This window comes from Carcharodon carcharias, chromosome 3 (assembly GCF_017639515.1).
Source record: "Carcharodon carcharias isolate sCarCar2 chromosome 3, sCarCar2.pri, whole genome shotgun sequence".
Classification (NCBI taxonomy): domain Eukaryota; kingdom Metazoa; phylum Chordata; class Chondrichthyes; order Lamniformes; family Lamnidae; genus Carcharodon; species Carcharodon carcharias.
The window spans coordinates 134,809,502-134,827,023 of NC_054469.1; the positions used below are offsets into that span (position 1 = coordinate 134,809,502).

Consider the following 17,522-nt stretch of genomic DNA (forward strand, 5'->3'; position numbering starts at 1 on the left):
CTAAAGTTGGTTGAAAGCTTCCTGGGGTGTTTTTGATGCCAGTTGAATATTCAAACTAGATGTGTGACTCAGACAATGTAAGCATGAATATTTGTTTATTGTGCTTTGAGGCAAGACATAAATCAGAGGTGCATTGCCATCTAGCAAAGTAGCCATTAGAATAGCTTCAGCAGTTATCCAGTAATAGCACTGAATGATTTTCTTCCAGTTTATACGAATGTTGGATACTGACGGCACTTATAAAATTTTACAGTGCAATCTTAGGTGTCGGCTTGAAGGCACTTAATGTTCTTCTGTTTTTTCCCAGAGGAAAATAATCAGCTTGATAATCATTAGTTTGACAGGAAGATATACATGTGATTTTGTTGTACAAATGTATTGAACCTCTGTAGCAATATTTCATTTTCATCGAATATATTTTTAAGTGCATATTTTCTTGAAGAGCTCTGACCTCTTATTGTCAGTTCTCTGAATGCATGCTGCTGTTATGTTCACAAGTTTTCCAAACATAACAGATCAATCAGCATCTGAACAGACAAGTTAGAGTTGTGGATTTAAACTGTTACTATTAACTTTGGTTTATACAACAGCAACCCTGTCTACATAGGACATTTAAAGTAATGAAATGCCCCAATGCACTTTATAGAAGCATTATAAAACAAAGTATGACACTGAGCCTTTGGTCAAAGAGGTAGGTTTTAAGGAGTGTCTTAAAGGAGGGAAGTGAGGTAGAGAGACAGAGAGATGTGAGGGAATTCCAGAGCTTGGGGTTTAGACAACTGAAAGCATGACCACCGATAGTGGAGCAGTGAACATTGGGGATGCACAAGAGTCCAGAATTAGAGAAGCGCAGATATCTCTGGATTGTGGGCCTGGAGGAGATAATGGAGATAGGGAGGGGTGAGGACATGGAGGGATTTGAAAACAAGATGAGAATTTTAAAATCAAGATGTTGCTTCACTGGGAGTAAGCGTAGGTCAGTGAGCAGAGGGATGATAGATGAACAGAACTTGCTGTGAATTAAGACACGGGCAGCAGAGTTTTAGATGACCTCAAGTTTACAGAGGGTAGAGTGTGGGAGACAGCCTGGAGTGCTTTGGAATAGTAAAGTCTAGTGGTAACAAAGGCATGGGGGTGAGGGTTTCTGCAACAGATGAGCTGAGACAGGTGAAAAGTCAGGAGATGTTACAAAAGTGGTCTTTAGCCATGAGGTGAGGTGAGAGTGACTGCCCTTGACATCAAGGCAGCATTTGACTGAATGTGGCATCAAGGAGCCCTAGCAAAACTGGAGTCAATGGGAATCTGGGGGAAAGCTCCACTGGTTGGAATCGTACCTAGCACAAAGGAAGATGGTTGTGGTTGTTGGAGGTCAATCACCTCAGCTCCAGGACATCGCTGCAGGAGTTACTCAGTGTAGTATCCTCGGCCCAACCATCTTCAGCTGCTTCACCAATGACCTTCCTTCCATCATAAGGTCAGAAGTGCGGATATTTGCTGATGATTGCACAATGTTCAGCACCATTTGCGACTCCTCAAATACTGTCCAAATGCAGCAAGACCTGAACAATATCCAGACTTGGGCTGACAAGTGGCAAGTAACATTCAAGCCACACAAATGTCAGGCAAGGGCCATCTCCAACAAGAGAGAATCCAACCATCGTCCCTTGATGTTCAGTGACATTACCATCACTGAAGCCCCCACTATCAACACTTTGGGGGGTTAACATCGACTGGAAACTGAACTGGGCCAGCCATATAAATAGTGTGGCTACAAGAGCAGGTCGGAGGCTAGGAATCATGCGATGAGTAACTCACCACCTGATTCCCCACAGCCTGTCCAGCATCTACAAGGCACAAGTCAGGAGTGTGATGGAATACTCCCCACTTGCCTGAATGAGTGCAGCTCCCACATCACTCAAGAAGCTTGACACCACCCAGGACAAAGCAGCCCGCTTGATTGGCACCACATCCACAATATTCACTCTCTCCACTGCCAACGTGCAACAGAAGCATTGTGTACCATCTACAAGATGTATTGCAGGAATTCAGCAAGGCTCCTTCAACAGCACCTTCCAAACCCATGACCGCTACCATCTAGAAGGACAAGGACAACAGATAGATGGGAACACCTCTACCTGGAAGTTCCCCTCCAAGTAACTCACCATCCTGACTTGGAAATATATTGCCGTTCCTTCACTGTCGCTGGATCAAAATCCTGGAACTCCCTTCCTAACAGCACTGTGGGTGTATCTATTCTACATGGACTGCAGCGATTCAAGAAGGCAGCTCACCACCACCTTCTCAAGGGTAATTAGGGGTGGACAATAAATGATGGCCCAGCCAACAAAGCCTACATCCCATGAATGAATTTTTTAAAAATGACAAGAATATGTGATATCTTAGGATCAAATGTGACATCAAGGTTGTAACCCAACTGTATGACTGAATGTAAGATATTAAATTTGGATTGTGTTGAAAATAATTGGTGCTTTTGCTCTGCTGGGTTTTGGAACATATTTTGCAATGCACTTTCACCATTTCCTTTCTTTTAAATGGTTAACTTTGAGTTTTGTTGAGTAATGCTTAAGTATTTAACTGGAAATCAGCAGGATTGATCTATTGGGCTGCTAACAGCTCCCATTCTGCTGAAAAATCACTGATGAAGATGTAACAATAAGTCAAAAGCACTTACTTTTCACAGAACCAGTAGAATCAAGCACCTCATTGACTGTTCCCCTTGAGACAATATATCAGTGTCCTCAAGCCTTCAGCTGCTTGTATGTGCCTGGTCGATAGGAGGCTGGCTTTAAAGGAAATATTCAGTTACAAATTGCTACATGCAAAACAGGTTTTGATTTCAGGTAATTTTACAAGGACATTCAGAACTTTAAAAAGATGATGGACTATGTTTTATTACAGAATAATTATAATGCTGCAAAGGTTTCATAGTTAGCCTTTTCATTTTAGTCAGTGTTCTGATGCTGGTTTTGGGATGTTGATAAATACATTTAAGTTGATTTTAAATTATTTTATTTTCTAAGTGTCTGCTGGCGCCTTTGTTCTCTGCATTAATAAATGTATTGCTCTCTAAGGAGAGCAGCTGATATCAATTAATATTGCCCCCTATAGCTGAGATGTCAATTTTTTAAAAAATAACCTTTCAGCCTTTGTTTTTGCCTATGATTTAGAATCTCCCTGTTAGTTATTTCCGAATACAATTAAATCCAACTCTGTTGTCCCAACACCAGTTTTTGTGGGTCAACAGTTCTGCTGTTCAAGTGAGGGAACTGGATTTAGTGTTTTAAGTGGAGGGAGTGGTTGATTGATATACAGGTGTGCATACTGTCCATTTGAGTTCTGTGTTGTGGTACGTTGGCCTCAAACTGCAAGATTCCGTGCTTATTAAGGTGCCATCCCTTGACTTTGGTCACAATCTAACCTTTAGAAGGTCATGGATTCAAACCCCTCTCCATAAGTTTGAAAATATAACAACTAGAGGTTTAAGATTTTTTAAAGAGACATTACTCCACCTTTGCAGAACATTGTGTATTCCATAGCACAACATTCTTGTCCTTCTAAAATAGTGACTGATCTAAGGCTGAGCAATGCCAGACAAAGTTGTTGAAAATATATATATTACACAGTGGACTTTCTGGAATATGCTAAGTGTGTCAAGCATCAAACTGATTGCTGAAAATGTAATATTCGCAAACCAGCAAATCAGAAATGAACAAATTTACCAATGAAGTAGAAAATGGAAGTTAAAGTTACCAATCAAGAGGTAATAAGCTACAAGAGCTACCAAACTGCTACCAATAAAACAAGTAGCGAGGAGCAAGCAATAAACTTTTAAAAATTAATTCTTTTGTCTGCCACTGTTTTTTGTCCTCCATCTCTGGAGCTATTTACAGTATAGACTTGGACACCAAATTTGAGAAAATCAAACATTTATTCTGAATATATACTGATTGTATGGAGGCCAATAGCAACATTTGACTGTGTGATCTGCACAACCTATTGCCACCCTCACTTCAGGTGGACTCAACTAGCCTCCAAAAATCATTAAATGACTGAGACCAGAATATCAGTCGGTGTCACAAATGTCCTGTTATGCTAAAAATGCTCCCCATTTTTGCTAAAGTAGAACATTTCAGACAAGGTTTCTTACATTGCATGGTATGCAAAGTTACAAATTTAATCATTGTCTCAAAGATAGAATCTCTAAACATCCAACCTCAGCTGCTGCCTTCCCAATTTAACTGACTATTTTCAGATTCTCTCATCACCTTTAAAGGAAGCTATTATTGATACCTTTTAATAATTCTAAATACCTGAATGATCAATCACTCGATTGCAAACTTGTCATCAATTTCGAACATGACAAGGGCAGACTAAGCCCAGTTGACCCTGCAAAGTCCTTCTCACTAACATCTGAATTGGTGCCAAAGTTGGGAGAGCTGCCCCACAAACTAGTCAAGCAACAACTTGACAGATGTGATTCTGTTGTTATAACTAACCACCAATGTCCTAAACTCGTCTTGCCACCATCCCCGGATCAGAAATGGCAGCACAATGGTACACGGTTGGGATCTGAGGCCAGCAGGCGCACATTTTGGCACCACCAGCCTCCATGATAGTCCACCACTATGATTCCAACTGCACTTGAATAAGTGTGGCTCGGGTCGGATCAGCTGCCCGCCAATACCTGGCAGGCAGCCAGTTGAGGCTGGTTATTGTTGAGGCCCTATTCCTGCCCTAACTGAAATCTCCCATCAGCAGTGTGGCAGGCCACATTATCCTGGAACCTCCCTAGATCCTTGGCAGATGCTGGGCGGCAGGTGTGGCCCTCTAAGATTATAACCAAGTAGTTGTGGCTTTTTAAAACATAAAATTAAACCTACTTGCAATTGTCCTTTGCAGTCTATTTTCAGATTGGCAGCTCACACCTTGGCAAGTGGGACTGCTGATCATCGAGTACTGGAGGGCTTCCCATTGGGTCTCCAGAGCCAGGATCCTGCCTGCCTCCCAGATTGGATGGCTAACTTGGCCCCTGGTCTTTAATTGACTGAAGATTTGAAGGTTTGCCTAAAGCATGCCATGCGGGGTCAGGACTCAGAACTAGGTCCTGTTTCTGGTTCCTGACCACCTGATTTGAAATGCCAGCCCCTCACTGCTGTGATTTAGTGCTGTCTTTGTTCAAGTACTTGTTAACCTATATAACATTTTACATGTGCATGTTTTGTAAGTTATTAACTAACATTTCATTGGGAGTTATTTAGTCAAAATTATATCATCACTGACTTGTGTCAACATTTTTCTGGTGTCGGAGGTTTCGTAGGGCAAAGAACTTCACTACTCGGCTGGAAAGAAAATAAAGGGGAGGTTAAATTTGTATATAAAAATGAGAAATGCTGGGTGTAAATTCAATCATTTTTGAGCAAAGTAATAAAATTACTGTTGAAAGCTATTGTAAACCGTGCCATATTGGGAGTTGCACATGTTGGTTGACCAACATGAGAATTCAAAAACAAATAGGATAGGCTATCCCATATTTAAAAAAAACAATTTGAAGAAACAATAACTGCACCTTGAAAACCTGCCATTCTTGATTGGAATTTACCTGTGCACCTATTAGGCAGTAACAATGTTTTATCCAGAAAACAATTGAGTTCATTTTATGAACTGGGCTCCAAACTGGCTATTAAGTTGTAATCATTGTGAGTGGTACTTAGACACAAAAATGAAGGACATATTGTTTGCATTAATTAATGGTGTATTGGGCGGTGTTGAACTTACTACCAACTTCCTGTTAATGGTATGCTAATTATATTGTTAGCATACATAGGTGAAGGGCATTGTTTAATTAAGTTCTTTACAGTGATGAGCATAGCTGCCTTCCAAGCAGTTGACCTGGGTTCAGTTCCTGACTTTCGCAATTTGTTGGTTTTGTTTCCTTTCAAAGTTTCCTTTTAGTTACAGTGCCCAGTCAGGGACTGTCTCACACACACACACACACACACACACACACACACACACACACACACACACACACACACACACACACCCCGGCCACTGTTTCTGCTTAATTTAATTGATTCACTGTTTTATTTAAAAGATCGTATAAGTAGGGGACAGCTGGGACACTGGTTGGATTGGAGGCAATCTGTGAGACTGAACAAAGTCAATAAACTCTATAGAGAAAAGCTCTGTGTCTTGGTTTCTGCTTCACCAGAAACCAAACTTGGATCCTGTAACATTTTCTCCTTTTATAAACAAATGTCCTAACTAATTTTAGTCTGGTAACTAATTTTTGCAGATTTGATAGAAAAAAGCTCATTTATTTTGACTGAAAAACACAAACATTGCTGTTTCATATTGCTCTATTAGAGATTTTATCATGAAGCTAAGCTTTGGTTATCCAAAAGAGCAGATCTTGTATTACAAGGCTGTACTTTCAGCCTATTTGAAACCCTGTTAATGTTGTTGAATAACTCAGTACAGGTTGCATTGATCTGAATTGCATAGATTTTGATTTGGGCCTGGTACCTGTATTGTATAAGAATAAAACTTCCAAATAAGTGTGATACCAATAGTTAAAGATTTCTCTTCTGAAGTGCAGGACGCGGGTTGGCTGACAGAGCATAGGTTGTTAATAATCCCAATGAAGAATGAAGTTTCAATGGTTTGTTTGCCAAATTAACTAGAATGGAGATTACTCCTTGTAATTTGCTAACTGCCATATTGTAATATTTCATGTTTTCCCTGGGGTTTAAGAAAGTTTTGTAGCAGGCTTTTAAACAAAGCTAAGGATAGTGCTTAGCTGGGGCAGCAGCATCAGGCACAGAATGTAATTAGTTTGCTGCATCTGAGTTGCAGAGTGAACTGACAGGTTCCTCATCCAATTCTGGCCTTTTGAGTATTCCCCCATTTTAATATCTCCACCATTCACAGCCATCCCATCAGCTACCAAGCCCTAAGCTCTGGAATTCCCCTAAACTATCCCCTATTCCCTCACTAAATTACTCTGCCTCTCTTTCCCTCTTTCCTCCTTTAAGGTGCTACTTAAAACCTACCTCTTTCACCAAGCTTTTGGTCATCTGCCCTAGCATCTCCCATGTGGCCTGGTGTCAAATTTTGTTTGATAATGCTCCTGTGAAGAGCTTGGAGGCACTTATTATGTTAAATGCTGTATAAGTGCAAGTTGTTGTTATCTACCATGCTTTAACTGCAACTTCACTGCACTTAATACATTTCAGTAGTGAATCGGACAGCAAGTTGCCAGTTTTAGGAAGCTAATGATGGAGTGGTGCAACTCGGACAGCAACCTTTAGATATTTGAGTTTAACCATGCATCTGGTCCTTTCTTGAAGTTGCTGTATCCTTTGTGCATAAGTAACAGCAATCACCATTAGCCTCAATGTTACTATGCAGGAAAGTCTGAGCCAATGCATCCCACTACAGCTTAAAAAAAGTAGAGGTCACTAAACCATGGGAATATGCTGTTGACAGCAGCTTGAAGGTTGTTAAAAGATTGAAAATTCAGTCTGAATTTGTCTGATTGATCTACAGTCCTGTGTAGATTATTTATTATGATCCAGGTTAAGAGCAATATTTGTTTCACTTTAGACATTTAATCTCTTTTTACAATAGAGTGTGAATCAGAAGGGGGTCTGAATTGCATTCTGATCTGGTTGTGCTGACATACGTTTGTATCATTTTGGTGTTGTACAGCACTGGCCTGAATAATATCTGGTGACTAGACCATCATTGCTGGTGGTATTTTGCCTAGCGAGAGTGCTTTGTTGCATCTGACAGGATGAAACATGGTGAATTATTAATTTGCTTCAGGGCACTATATTCTAAATGCAGTCATATTTTTATTGGTTGGAGCTGGCTGACAGTTAGACATGTTAGTAATGACACTATAGCAACTAAGTTAAATGTCTCTCCAAATAGTAAAATGAAGTCTGACAACAGCGAATAGGATTCAGTTATCATGGGATTTGGATTTACACAAATTCTAATTGAATGATATAAAGAGTATGATGTCCAGTAATCAGACATGTGTAAACATAACCAAAAGGTCAATTAAAATAGATTTCAGATTTCCAGCATCCACAGTATTTTGCTTTTGTTTAAATAGATGGACTTGATGAAAGACTTCACACGCAAAGTGAAAATGATTTGCTGCAGGTTGCCAGAGAACCAAATGATTGTATGCTGGTTTTAAGGGTAGGGGTTTTAAGGGTAGGGCTTGTTTGCAAACAATTGCTTTTAGAATTGACTTGATTGAACTTCTGTGTACGTTAACTACTTTTAGGGTCATTTAGTTAAGTGTTTCCTTCTTTGCACAACACTTCCCATGAGTTTCACTGAATCCGGTCTGGTATCTGCAGATTGCCATTTTGGCTATTATGTCTGTCAAAAGCCAGACTGTAAATGAATGAAAGAATAGATGACCTGAATAGCTAAATTAAGTATGCACAATGATATCTTCCTCCAATGAGGGAGTGGGCAAATGTTCAATATGAATGGATGGCTATTTTTATTGCCTGAAAAACAATCCATTAATTGATGGCACAACCACAGTTAAGTGCAAGCTAAGTTTGTAAACTAGCATTTGGGTTTTATATAGAGGGTTGATGGTTAATAAAGGGATTTGGTGAGTGCATTGGCATTAAGTTCACTACTAAACATTCTTCTCGTGTGCTAGCTGTTTAGAATCTGGGAAAAACAAATGCCATTTAGTCATTTTTATTTTTATGCATGTTGTTAGAGGAATGCAGTGTAAAGTTGGTGAATGGAGTGTAAAAGTTGGGAATTTGGTGAGAGTGGGAATTCTCTACTAAGTATTGGGTGAACATATCTCAAACTAAAATTTCATTTAGTATTTTGAATTTAACTTTGAAATTCAGTTTTCAGTTTCTCTTAAAGTTTTTAGTTAACAGAAACTGTCAGTGGCAGTTAGTTGTCAATTAGCCTAAGGTGATTACCTGAATAGGTGCTAATTATTGAGTAGGATGTGAAGTCAGCAATTGTAGTTTGGGGGTGTGGTGCAAAAAAGTTATGAAAGTAAGCGGTATCTGCTAAAGCAGAGTGGCTGTCATGACCCCAGCTGGGGTTACCCCTGCACAAGCCTGATCCCGGAGTGGAACCCAGCTTGATGGATCCTAACTTTTAATTTGTTTGTTTGGATACATGGAGAGTGGCTACTGAACAGAGTCACAGAAGTCAGCTGATGAACTTTTAACAAAAGAAAACATTTTAACAAAAGATGAACTATATTACAATACTCCTTCACCCACAATTATACCTTTACAGATGTATACAGATTGTAAGGCTAACACAAGTTACAAAAGTTATCTTATACTCTAATGTTCACGTAAGTACACAGTCCGTGTAAACTAAATAGGCACCCTGTGGTCAGACACACCACACTTTGAAACCAAGTGACAGATGCCACTTCAACCAGATGCTATGGATCTCTCATCAACTCCCCCCAGACGCTTGTCCCACCATGAACGAACCAGTCTCACTGACATCCATCTTTCACACGAGGATTTCCAATCTCCACTGTCCAAGAACTATCTTTGGAATCTTCCCCTAAACCAACGCTTTGTCTCAGACACCTTCCGCAAGGGTTCACCTCCAGGGTTTCGAACACTCCTTCTGATGTTCCTCTTCCCTGGGTCACCACATGCGTTCAAGCTGTCATCCATGCACTCTCTTTCACCGACTCAGCCGTCAATGGTACACCACTGCTTCACATGCCCATAGCAAGGAGTTACAGACCTTCAGCTGTTTCTTTGGACCTTCTGGCTTCTTGCAAGCTGTTCTCGCATTAACTCTGCTTTCTGCAGCTTTTGTCTCTTTAAATCTGAAGCTTTACTCTTAACTTCACTTAACAGGACCTTTTCCAGGTTCATGCCCTTCCTTTGACTAGACGTTCTTATTAGGACTTCCTTCTGTCCGCACTCCTGGATTTTTGGGGTCTTTTCTTTAGTTTGGGACTGGCTATCTGTCCCCTTTGCCCCAGTCTCTCCCGACAGCTACTTTCAAACACTTTAAAACTCAAACAGCATCCAAAATCAAACTGCTGTTTCTAGTTTCTTATGTGTGCCTCTGGGAGGGACCTGCCTCCCTTGACCCCTGTTGCTAGGCAACATCCCAGTTTCTCTACTCTTTGTTTAACCTAGCTGCTACAGTCATAAAATTCTTATTAGAAATGTAGGCACCTTTTAAAGTGAAACTAAAACTCAATTTGACCATTTCTTAACACAGATATAGAAATACAAATCAAACTTGAACTTTAAAGCTAAAAATCATTCCTAACACCTACAAATATAAATATAACTTACAACCTGTTAGGAAATATAGATAGTTTTAAAAAGAGTGCAGTATAAACAGAAGGTAAAAGTTGGGAATTCGGTGAAAGTGCAGATTTAGTGCTGCTTTTTGCCTGCAATACTTGAGGTCTGTGTAAGCTTGAGTCAGTAAGTATTTAAAAATTCTTCTCTAGTGTTTTAGTGGTTAGTGCAAGTTAGTATGTGCAAAAAGAAAAAAAAACAAACTACAAAGCACTGTAGATATTAATAACCTAAGCTGAGATATAGCAGAGCAAATTGTGCGTCTGAACTGCAGGATGTGGGAGTTTGTGGTCAGTGACACTGTTCAAAATGTCTCAAAAATCTCTGACTCAGTCATTGAGCAGGAATGTGAATTGGACATGCTCAGAGCGAGGAGAAGTAGCACTTTGACGGTTTGCTCCTAACTTGGTCACACCTCATAGAGCAGTACAGGTTCAGAATGGGGCTGGTGGACCATTAATGTACAGAGTAAGGGAAACCCAAGTGAGATGGAGAATAAGGAACCACAAAAAACTGATCCTATCCCAACATGCACATTAAACATGCTACTTGTGAGGATAAGGATAAAGATAGTCAGAAAGACACATGGAATGTGAACTATTCCACCTGGAAGCCGAAGAGGGGAGAGCTTAATGTGATGGTTTTAGGATATTGAATAATAAGGAAGATAGCATCCTTTCTAAGCAGGATCAGGAGACCCAGATGGTATTTTTTTTTAAAAAAAGGGAAATGCTGGAAATACTCAGGAGGTCAGACAGCACCTATGGAGAAAGAAACAGAGTTAACGTGTTATGTCGATGATCTTTCATCAGAACTGGAAAAAGTTAGAAAGGTTGTAGGCTTTAAGCAAGTGAAAGTGGAGAGGTTGGAAAAAGAACAAAAGGGGGAAGGCTAGTGATGATGAGATGAAATGACAAAAGAGTTGGTGGTGCAAGGCCAAAGGAGGTAGTAATAAGCCAAGAAAAGAAACAAAATATGTGTCTAGAGGAGGTGTGAATGGCAGAATGATGCCCAAAAGCACACCAAGAGTATAACTGTTAATTGCAAAGAAAAAGGAAACAAAATGGGGGAGGGCAGAGATTATGGCCTGAAATTGTTGAACTCGGTATCAAGTCTGGAAGGCTGTAGAGTGCCTAATCGACCAGTGAGGTGTTGTTCCTGGAGCTTATATTGTGTTTCATTAGAACACTACAGGGAGGGTAAGAACAAAGAGGTTAATTGGAAAGCTAGATGTATGAAAGGATATGGACCATGATCTCATTGAATGTTGGAACAGGCTTGAGGAGGCTACTCCTGTTCGTATATGCCAGAATTCCTTAAATTTTAATAGCTCATTTTGAAACAGCATTTCCTGAGGAACCCACCAATGGTACTTTGGGGTAAACCTCAGCTAACACGTTTTCTTTATGTACGGTGTGTATTGCCTTTTTATTTGATTTTTACGTTAAACTGATACATAGGTTTGCACTGCAGGACCAGCTATAAAGTATAGAAACTTTGGGAGCAAAAGTGCAATGAATGGGCACAATAAATGTAAAGACTCTCCCTGTGAGAAATATCAGAAAACAGATATCAGTGAGTTAAGGGCTTTTTTTAACCCTCTATGTTGCTCCCCATCTCTCCTGAAGGCAGTGACTCTTGCTGAGGTACTGTCGCTGACATGCAGGCAGTTCTCCAGTACCCCACTCGATGTTGCGAGTCAGCAGACTATTTTACAGTAAAGTGCATCACAGTCAAGTCCAATCCTGTATGCTTGACTGAGACCTGTAGTCGGAATTTTGTGCACCCCTCCCCTGGGAGCAGGCTGGCAGGTTGTGGGGAGTAAAATTGGGTGGTGTGGTGGAAGAGTTGCTGTGCCTGTTGCCTACCTACCTGCTCATGTATTTTATCAGCAGCATGGTGGGTATCAAGGCAGTGAGACTGTCAAGTCAACTTGGCTGCAGGCTGGGGTTCCCCCCACCTCCTGTTTGGACACCCTGCCCCCAGAGGGCAACCCCCCCGCCCCCCACCACCACCACCAACAGAAAGGGCCCAATCGCTGCCCCCACAACCCTTGCCTGAGTGGCCTCAGCAAGGCTGCCCCACTTATCTTGAATTCGGGCAGTATTTCTGCTGGGGGACTGACTGCAGTCCCAGCAGTGCCTGGTAGTTCTTGAAGGTGGGGCATCCTTCCTCATGGGGGCAGAAACCACGGGTCTCGGGCAAATAATTGCCTGATGATCGTAATATGCATTTGGGGTTTCTGGGGCTGGTGAGAGGGTTAAATTTTATGCAGAGGCCCCTAAGTTTGCACAGGCTCAGAATTCAACTTTGGACTTGTTTGTGGCAGCCAGTTAGGTGTGCTGTAGTTACTGCCTTGCTATAGTGACACCAGTCACTCCTCTAAGTGGTTGAAGTGAAATTTAGAGGAGGTGACTCACGCTGCCTATATTTGCTTGTATGATAGCATGAGTCAAGGGTGTAACAGAAGTGCTGCCTTTCCACCTAAGCCAGATATTTGTTTCTTTTGCACATCTACTTTTTCCATCTCTCTGAAGGTGGGCCAAACAAATATTTTTGTAGACGGTCTGATGAGTCATTATGCTGTTTAAAAATTTTAGTACAGTATACATACAGAATAGCTGTTATGACTAGATTTGTGTAATTCAATCTGTACAAGTTAATTTTTATGTAATACAAAGTAAAAAAAACATGCCATGTTGGTCCACTTTTGTGGGTCATCTTATTTGACTTAACTAAAATGGATTCTAAGTATCCTCCAATACTTCTAAACTTTCAGCTTCAGTGAGAGTTCTCCTTAACAAACTGAACTGTGCTCACAGTTTTCTCAGGATATCCATCATTAGAAATGTCTCCACCACCTGTGCTGCCTGACCTGAGTGTTTTACAGAATATTTTTCCTTTCAAACCCTTTCTGTTGAAATGTAGTGAGAGAACTCCAGAAATGTGAGAATGGCTTAGTATTATGCAGTGCATTTTTCTAATGAGAAACCTGGACAGCCTGCAAAATGGGCTTTAATAAACTTTACTAAACAACATACAGCAAAGGAAGTATTCAGACTTGCGAGTGTGTGTGTGTGTGTATTTGAGAAGTTTACTGTTGACCAGGACTAAATTATAAGCATTGGTTTTGCCCTTCCTCTACCCAAGGCCATTGATTTGAATTTGTCATGGGAAAAATGGTCAGCATTGTGAAATGTGTTCCCTGAAATGTTTTGTCATTTAATAAAAAGAGGTTCACTTGTTCAGTCACCATAAATCAAGGGGAATAATTATGGACTGATGGAATTGCAGAATGTAATCCCAAAATCCCAGACAAGAGAGTTATAAAATGGAATTTGACTGTCTCAATCACTACAAACCTGTGACCATGCTTATAGACAATGGAACAGCTTAGAATCATAGAATCAACCAGCTTGGCAAGATAGAGCTCTTCTGTATGCAGCAAAATGGGGCTGATGGTTAACATTAATAAAACTTCAAGAACTTGTGTTTTATTTCTAAAGCTAACTGAAACGTTTACAAGTCTGTATGGCTGAAATATGAATACTCGAGTATTCTCTTCGCCTACATTCTTATACAAAAAAGACCTGTAAGTGCAGTAGTGCTTTCTAAGGTATTGACCTTTTAAACCTATTTCCTTGCTTTCAGGTGAAAAGAAGTTTTCCTGCCCAGAGTGCTCGAAGCGGTTTATGCGAAGTGATCATCTTTCAAAACATGTTAAAACCCACCAGAACAAGAAAGGTGCTGCTGTTGTCCAAAGCGTTGGGAGTGCCTCACCAGACATGGAGGCATCTGTGGCAGAGGTTCTTGTCTCTCCCAGAATAGTTGCCATAACCACCGCTCCCCAAGATTCCAGCCCACCAATGCCAGCTATGGCAAATAGCATAGATGAATACTGATATCTTTAACATGCAGCAGTCCAGATTCAGCACTTATCAGTTTATTTCAAAGAAGTAGAAACAATATTAAAAATCTAGAAGAGCGTGGGGCGGGGGTGGGGAAACAACTCCTAGATTGCAATTCGTAACCTGTTGTATAGATTTGGATCTAACATTTTAACTGAACCAAGTAGCAATATGCAAAATAGCTATCCAGCACCTGCCATTTATAAATTTATTGAGTATTGTAATTTAAGCAATCAGTTTACCACTGTTTATTAAAAATGCCATTATTAGGATAATCCCTCTTGTAAACAAAATTGCTTGTTTGGCACTATCCAAACTAAGTCTTTCAGTGATACTTCCTTTAGTTTTTAATTGTACAATCTTAATAAACAGACTCCTATTAATTATAGGGAGCTCTTTACAGAAAATTCCACTTAAAAACAATAAGGTTCTCAGTAAGCTTGCATTCTACCACAATCTTGGGCAGATTGTATCTATTGGTCATAGTGTAATAACCACATTGATTATTCTAGGATTACTGATCTTTTAAAAAAAAAATCAGTTTCTCAACTCTCCATCTTCTCCAGAGTGGATGACAATCGAAATTTTAAAATAATTCTATATGCTAGAATCATTCTCTTTAACAAGTAACCAAATTACAAAGAATATATCTGAAATAAGTGGATCCAGATACATTGGTAAGCAGCTGCAATAATGTAGAGCGGCTTAAGGGGATCCTATTTGATTCAACCTCTCTGTAAGGAGGATGATTTTATTCCAAGTTTTATTTACATGTGGAATAGATCTCAATTTGTAGTTAACATTTAATTGTGATGAACGTTTTCGTAGAAATCTGATGTCTGCAGCTGTTTAGTTATTGGAATAGTTTAAATGTTGAAGATGTCAGCTAGGGGGAAATTGTGGATACATGGTGGCAATTGCAACTCCCCTGGATGTCTAAGAAAGAAAACTACTTCTAATTTTCTTTTCTTGTGTAAAATATTTGTTTTACAAATTTTTTCAATTAAACTTGTGCATGCTTTTTTTTTTACTCCTATACTATTTTTTTCTCACCCAACTGTCATTGTTTAGGCAGAGTTTTGTTGATTTCTTAAAATATTTTCATGGACCAGTTAACTGTTGTTAGCCCTGTGAGAGGGGGTTAATTTTGTTTAAACTTTACATATTTGGCTTTTATATGTGCACGTGTATGTTTGTGTCTTTTTTTTTTGCTACTTAGCTCCATCTTTTAGAAATCATAAATTTATATGCAGTCTGCTTTTCACAAAGCTATCCTTGCTAGGGCCTTCTGGAGATAGGCTAGGCACTGCTTTGATTTAGTGTCTCAGTAAATCTCTTCTTGGAGACTCTGTGCTCATTCCTTTTTGTATAAATATGTTTATACCACCAACTTATCCGTGTATTTTGTTGGTCTTGATCTTTGGTACAGCTATATGAAATTATGATATATGTATAGTTCTATGAATGGTCAGTGTTGCCATTAGTGATACTTGCAGTTTTCCCCCCAGTGAGTTAGTGTCTGTTGCAAGTGGACATGGCTGTAGAAAATTACAGTTCTGAAATTTGCATCTTGATTTATTATTTATCACAAGTATTATTTACTTGCTTATTGTGTGCAAGGCCAGGAATGAAGGAGTATTTGTAGGTGCAAGTAAACTTGTCCTTTTTGGGAAGCAGTAAAATATAAAATTATATATATAGATTTTCATCAATATAGTCATTAACTACCGTATTGTGATTATGCAGTTTGTTTCTGGCCTTGCAAATGTACTTTTGCTTTAACTTATGTCTGCTTCCATTTGTGGTTATAATCATGCATGTAATGATTAAAAATAAATAATTGCCCATCAAACTAAATTCTAACTTACAGATGTTTAAGAGTAAAAAGTACACAATTAATATGTGTAAAAATATTAAGAGGGAATATTGTTGATGGTAGTATTTAGGGAAAAATAAATTTTGGTTTTGAATATCAGACTTTCTACAACAAAATTATTAACCTGAATATTTTGTTACAATAATTCACTTGTAAATCTTTTTTTAAAATGTGTTTTCCTGGCATCATAAACTTTTAATAATGGATTCTGCCAGAATGGCCTTAAAGGCACGATTTGTTCACATTTTTATAATGCAAATTTGTATAAAAGAGTGCATTTTGTGGTGAAGAAGTGTTTTTTCACCTGCAGCAGAAAACTGAACTTGTCCATTAAAATATCCTTTAAGTTGAGATGCTTGTGCTTGTTATTTTATTGATTGAATATTCTTGGTCATTGTTCTTATATTTTCTTAACATTTTGATTTATCTTTTCAGCTAAACTACAAACAAAGTCACTTACTTTCAACAGGCAAATGAAACTGCTTCCTAAATGGAAAAATCACTTCAATGCACATTAACAGTAAAGCCTGCAATACAAATTAAAATGCAGGGTGCCCTGATTATTGAGATAAAGTAATTAAAGAAATATCCACACATAATAGAAATGGCCTGAAACACATTCCATATATGTTGACCTGTTCATTCAGTAACAGGTTTGGAAAAGAAATGCTATACCCAATGTTTCTTCTCTCGGTCATTTTTTTGTAAGTTATTTTTGCTCAAAGTTACCTCTTGTTCTGCAATGACTGCCACCTCAGTTTAACTTGACCTGACACTGCTGCAACTCTTTGGGCTGGATCAGACCTGCCCTGTGTTCCTCACCACTGCTTTGTGTGGCTGACTGCTGTCCGGGTTAATAATTCCCTCAGATTTCTCCTCCCACCCCACACCCTCCATTGTTGGAAAATGCTGCATTCTGCTCAGAATGAGGACTAATTGCTTTTAAACTTGAAGCAAGTGCTTCTGCATAGCATTGGCACTAAGCATGCTTTTTTTCCCCCACTAGAGCTGTTACTTGAGTGCCCTACCATCCATTCTTAATTAGCACATTCGTTTAGATAATATCACCACCTTCAATGCCTCTGTGTTCTTTTGTCTGTGACATCTTTTGATTATCTGCTCCTATCACTGCTTGCTTGTCCCTACAACCACACCACCACCCCCCCCCCCACTTCTCTTTCCCCCCTCCCCCCCACCTTAAACCAGCTTATATTTCACCCCTCTCCTTAGATTCACTCAGTTCTGTTGAAGGGTCATGAGGACTCGAAACGTCAACTCTTCTTCTCCGCCGATGCTGCCAGACCTGCGGAGTTTTTCCAGGTAATTCTGTTTTTGTTTTGGATTTCCAGCTTCCGCAGTTTTTTGTTTTTA

The 17,522-nt window shown here is 39.5% G+C and overlaps 1 protein-coding gene across 1 annotated transcript in view; it reads left to right on the forward strand.

Annotated features, from left to right (window-relative positions):
* sp4 (sp4 transcription factor) overlaps window positions 1-16,502 on the forward strand; it is an 81,365-nt gene extending 64,863 nt beyond the window's left edge. The window contains exon 6 of the mRNA XM_041184063.1: window positions 14,019-16,502. Coding sequence (XP_041039997.1) covers window positions 14,019-14,269 — 251 coding nt within the window. The 3' untranslated portion in view covers window positions 14,270-16,502. The remainder of the gene's footprint in view (window positions 1-14,018) is intronic.
* Window positions 16,503-17,522: the final 1,020 nt, after the last annotated feature.